Here is a 5,959-nt window from a genome sequence, read left to right as displayed (position 1 = left end):
GCTTGTAGAATATGTTTTAATAGCTGTGAGAAAGTCATGACAGATGGGTTGGGGCAAGATGATACTCACAAGTTATATTGCCAGTGCCTGGTGGGGAAGAATACAATGATTATTAGTAGTTTAGTGCCGCTGCCTCAACTTGTCCTAAGGTACCAGAAATTGTATCCAATATTGGCAGTCCAAGTCCTTGCACACCTGCTCTCTTGCAGCTTCTTTATCTGCCTAGGCCAGCATCACCATGGTGGATGCCTTCCTGTGCACCTGGAAGCTCTTGGACAGTGAGAATTTTGATGACTACATGAAGTCTATCGGGGTGGGTTTTGCTACCAGGCAGGTGGCTAGCATGATGAAGCCTACCACAATCAGCAAAAAGAATGGGAACATTATCACCTTAAAAACACAGAGCACATTCAAGACCACAGAGATTAGCTTTAAGCTGGGGGTGGAGTTTGATGGGACAATAGCAGATGACAATAAGGTCAAGTCCATTGTGACACTGGATGGAGGCAAACTTGTTTACCTGCAGAAGTGGGACGGGCAAAAGAGGACACTTGTGTGGGAGCTAAGTGATGGGAAACTCATCCTGACACTCACCCAGGGCACTGAGGTTCACACTTGCACTTATGAGAAAGAGGTATCACCTGCCTGCGCTGTCGCTGATCACTCCTCTGCTACCATCTGACTCAGCACCACACTGCCTCATTTATTTCCTCTGCATTTTATATAAATCCACTTTGTTGGGGAATACTTCTGAGGTCCAGTGCCTCAAGAGAATTCAGATCCAGTTCCAGTTCCCATTGTATATGTGGTTTGTTTTTTTTAGTGGCATTCAAAATGTGCTCTGAGGTCAAGAAAGCAGAACCAAGGACCAAAAAAAAAAAAAAAAAAAAAAAAAAATTATCCAATATCAGTCCAAAGTCAATCTAGTGAAATGCGCAAATCATGTCTTTGAATTATTATGAAAACAGCAAAAACTCTTTCCTGATCCAACTGAAAAGGTTTCAGGACCCCACTTTGAAAACTGCTGAGACAGAAGAACCTACCACACTAATTTAAGGATTTAATTTAATCATAATTTAAAGATTTAGGGTTCTTAGTGTCCCTTAACTTCCTTAGCAGCACCAGTGACTATTAAGTATAGAGTAATGTATTTAACATCATCTGATTACAGATTAATGCTTCTGTACCATTAAAATCACAGTAGTTTGCAATTGGCCACTGCAGATAGTGTAAGGTGCTAGAATAAAATAAAAACCCCATTACTAATTCTCTTTTATTCTTAAAGGCAAAACATTTTCTGGCCTTCTTCCTTTAAATTACCCCTGATGGATGGTTAGCAAGATGAGTTAGCCTTTGAGATTTCAGCAAGCTCTGCAGTGGTGATCGAAAAAAGAGAAGGGCTTAAATGTCCCCAACCCCACTTAATAAGGTCAGAAAGACCAGAGCCCAAGCAGTCAGGATTCTTTTAAAGCCTTTTATCAAGTTTGCCTGTGTGCTTCCCTTAGACTAATTTAGAAGCAAGAGCGTCAGAAAGTGAATCAGCGATTTACAGTTAAAAAAAAAAAAAAAGCCCGAAAGCGATTCTAACTTGGTTTTTAGCCCTATAGCCTTTTTCCTTATACTGCAAATAGACCCAGTACAATAAGTGGTTTTAGGCATAGTGTATGGAGGGGAAGTGCATTCTACTGCTAAATGTTGTATTGCATAGGAACAAAAGAGCTTAAGCATTTTCATTACAAAGACAAACATCTGACAAAATAATATATAGGTTAAGAGGTTGATATGGTAGGTTGTGAAAGGGGCCCAGATCTCTTCAGGGTAAAGGAGTTCATTAGACTTGGTGCTTTTTCCTGCCAGTCTGCATCTCCCTCACCTTGTTACATCTATAGAAAAGCAACATTGCATCAGAAAAGAGTGAGCTCCTTTAGAAACATTAATGCACTTCCTTTTTAAAAACAGTTCATAATTTAAGCAGATAGCTTAGAGAGTTTCCACATACCCCCCACACACACCCATGCAGTTTCTCCTATTATTAACATCTTGTACTAATGTGGTATGGTTGTTACAGTTAATGATTCAATATTGACATATTATATTAACTAAAGTTCATGGTTTACATTAAGATTTACTCTTTATGTCATACAGTGCCTGGGTTTTGGTAATGCAGAATGTCATGTATCTACCCCTATCATATTGTATAAAGCAGTTTCACCACTCTCAAAATTTCATGTTTCACCTGTATTCATCCTTCTCCCCACCCTCGAATCCCTGCCAATCACTAATGTTTTCACTGTCCCTTTAGCCTCTTGATGTGATGGATTACATTAACTGTATTTCAAATGTTAAACCAACCTCACATGCCTGGAATAAATTCCACTTGGTTGTGGCATATACTAATTTTTATATATGGCTGGATTCAATTTGCTAATATTTTGTTGAGGATTTTGTATCTATTATCTATTTTCATTGATCTATAGTTTCCTGTCTCCTTCTGTCTTTATCTGGCTTTGGTTTTAGGTTAATTCTGCCTTCAAGAATAAGTCAGAAAGTGCTCCATCTGCTTCTATTATCTACAAGAAATTACAGACAATTGCTATTATTTCTTTGTTAAATGTTTGGTAGATGTACCAGGAAAACCATCTAGGGTTGATGCTTTTTTTTTTGGAAAGTTATTAATTATTGACTCAATTTCTGTAATAGATATATGTCTACTCACAATATCTATTTCCCTTTGTACGGTGCATCTTTCAAAAAATTGGTTTGGATGGCTGATTAGGAGCAGCTCATGATTGCAGCTCCCAGCAAAAGTGCGGAGGGTGAGTGGATGCTGCATTTCCAGATGGATTTTTATTGCCCACAGACCAGGAGATTCCCAGGCAGAGTAGCCCCATGGGTCACCAGTGTGGCTGTTTTGGCAGGCGCAGCTATTTTGGCCAGCACGGCAGTTCTACGCACAAAATACATGGGTCTGGGAGTGGTTTTAGCTGGTGATTGGAGCTCCTGGGATACAGTCACCCATTCAACTGATAAAAAAAAAAGGGGACTGAAACAGGGAGCCAGGCCAGGAGATCCCCAGGCAAAAAAGCACCACAAATCTCAGTGCAGCTGTTTCAGTCGGTGCAGTGGGTTGCTACATGGGAAATCACAAAGATCCTGGCACCTTTTCAACAGGTGACTGGAACACCTTGAAGTCAGAGTCACCCTTTCAACTCAAAAAAAAAGGGCTCTGAGGCAGGGAGCCAGGTGGTCAGGCTCGGCTGGTCCCACCCCCACAATAAAACAGCAATCTGAAACACTCTGGATTGAGAGTTTCACAGCAAGCACAGCTGAACTCGGGATGGTCCAGCTCTGTGAGGGAGGGGCATCCGCCATTACTGAGGCAGTCCACCACTATGGAGGTAGTCTGCCATTGCTGAGGCAGCCCACCATAACAGAGAGAGTCTGTCATTATGGAGGTGGGCGGCCATTGCTGAGGCAGTTCTATCTATACCCATATAAACAGGACTGCAGGGAAGTTCACACGGCAGCTGGGCGGAGCCCACAGCAGCTCAGCAAAGCCTCTGCAGGCAGACAGTGACTAGGCTGCCTCCTTGCTGGGCAGGGCAGCCCTAAAAAAAGGCAGCAGCACAACAGAAACTCATAAATAAAGCCATAAATCCCCAGGTCAGAGCACCTGGGAAAAAAAAGGGGGGGGGTTTATCAGTTCCGCTGCAGCAGACTTAAACGTACCTGCCCAGCACCTCTGAATGAACAATGGAGCTCACAGCTTAGCATGTAAGCTCCTATAAAGGACAGACTGTTTCCTCAAGCAGCTCCCTGACCCCCATATATCCAAAGAGTCACCTCATAAAGGAGAGCTCAGACTGACATTTGGCAGGTATCCTTCTGGGACAAAGATAGTAGAAGAAGAAAGTGGCAGCAACCCTTACTGTTCTGCAGCCACTGCAGGTGATCCCCAGGCAAGCAGGGCCTGGAGTGGACCTGAGAAGTCCTACAGCAGAGGGGCCTGAATGTTAGAAGGAAAACTAAGAAACAGAAAGAAATAACTTCATCATCAACAAACTGGACGTGCACTCAGAGACCCAATCTGAGAGTCAACAACTACAAAGATGACAGGTGGATAAATCCACAAAGATGGGAAGAAATCAGCACAAAAAGGATGAACACACCCGAAATCAGAATGCCTCTCCTCCTACAAGGGATCACAACTCCTCACCAGCAAGGGAACAAGGCTGGATGGAGAATGAGTGTGATGAATTGACAGAATCAGGCTTCAGAAGGTGGGTAATAACAAACTTCTCTGAGCTAAAAGAACATGTTCTAACCCAATGCAAAGAAACTAAGAACCTTGAAAAAAGGTTTGATGAAATGCTAACAAGAATCAACAACTTAGAGAGGAATATAAGTGAATTGATAGAGCTGAAAAACACAACATGAGAACTTCGTGAAGCATGCACAGGAAAATATATAGCAATAAATGTGCACATGAGGAGCAAGGAAAGATCTAAAATAGACACCCTATCATCAAAATTGAAAGAGCTAGAGGAGCAAGATCAAAAAAACTCCAAACCTAGCAGAAGACAAGAAATAACTAAGATCAGAGCAGAACTGAAGGAGATAGAGACACAAAAAGCCCTTCAAAAAATCAATAAATACAGGACCTGGTTTTTCGAAAAGATCAACAAAATAGACAGACCACTAGCCAGATTAATAAAAAAGAAAAGAGCAAAAAAAAAAGCAGGAGTTGCAATTCTCATCTCTGATAAAATAGACTTTAAGGCAACAAAGGTCAAAAGAGACAAAGAAGGACATTACATAATGGTAAAAGGATCAATGCAACAAGAAGAGCTAACGATCCTGAATATATATGCACCTAATACAGGAGCACCCAGATACATAAGGCAAGTTCTTAATGACTTACAAAGAGACTTAGACTCCCACACAATAATAGTGGGAAACTTCAACACACCATTGTCAATATTAGACAGATCAACGAGACAGAAAATTAACAAGGATATCCAGGACTTGAACTCAGACCTGGACCAAGCAAACCTAATAGACATTTACAGAACTCTCCACCCCAAATCCACAGAATATATATTCTTCTCAGCACCACATCACACCTACTCTAAAATTGACCACATAATTGGAAGTAAATCACTCCTCAGCAAATGCAAAAGAACAGAAACCATAACAAACAGTCTCTCAGACCACAGTGCAATCAAGTTAGAACTCAGAATTCAGAAACCAACCCAGAACCGCACAGCTTCATGGAAACTGAACAACTTTCTCTTGAATGTTGACTGGATAAACAATGAAATGAAGGCAGAAATAAAGATGTTCTTCGAAACCAATGAGAACGAAGACACCACATACCAGAATCTCTGGGACACATTTAAAGCAGTCTCTAGAGGAAAATATATAGCAATAAGTGCCCACATGAGAAGAAAGAAGAGATCTAAAACTGACACCCTATCATCAAAATTGAAAGAGCTAGAGAAGCAAGATCAAAAAAAACTCAAAACCTAGCAGAAGACAAGAAATAACTAAGATCAAAGCAGAATTGAAGGAGATAGAGACAAAAAAAACCCTTCAAAAAATCAATAAATCCAGGAGGTGGTTTTTTTAAAAGATCAACAAAATACACACACCACTAGCCAGACTAATAAAAAAGAAAAGAGAGAATAATCAAATAGATGCAATAAAAAATGATAAAGGGGATATCACCACAGATTCCACAGAAATTCAAACCATCATCAGAGATTATTACAAACAACTCTATGCACATAAACTAGAAAACCTGGAAGAAATGGATAAATTCCTGGACAGTTGCCTCCTCCCATGCCTAAACCAGGAAGAAGTCAAAACACTGAATAGACCAATAACAAGGTCTGAAGTCGAGGCAGCAATTAAGAGCCTACCACCCAAAAAAAGACCAGGTCCAGATAGGTTGACAGCC

At 40.9% G+C, this 5,959-nt stretch overlaps 1 protein-coding gene across 1 annotated transcript; it reads left to right on the top strand.

Moving 5' to 3' along the window:
• The first annotated feature begins 238 nt into the window (after positions 1-238).
• On the top strand, positions 239-682 carry LOC105731671 (fatty acid-binding protein, heart-like). The gene has a single exon (XM_064361708.1). The coding sequence runs from the start codon at positions 239-241 to the stop codon at positions 680-682; it is 444 nt and encodes a 147-aa protein (XP_064217778.1).
• Positions 683-5,959: the final 5,277 nt, after the last annotated feature.

The sequence above is a fragment of the Aotus nancymaae genome, unplaced genomic scaffold (genome assembly GCF_030222135.1).
Source record: "Aotus nancymaae isolate 86718 unplaced genomic scaffold, 86718_ANA_hifiasm-v0.15.2.pri h1tg000043l, whole genome shotgun sequence".
In the NCBI taxonomy this organism is placed as follows: Eukaryota; Metazoa; Chordata; class Mammalia; order Primates; family Aotidae; genus Aotus; species Aotus nancymaae.
Note: the sequence above shows the minus strand (reverse complement) of the source record. Positions and strands in the feature narration are given on the sequence as shown.

Bases quoted from the DNA above. Each gene is read 5' to 3' on its own strand.
- LOC105731671 (XM_064361708.1), top strand. From the start codon at position 239: ATGGTGGATGCCTTCCTGTGCACCTGGAAGCTCTTGGACAGTGAGAAT.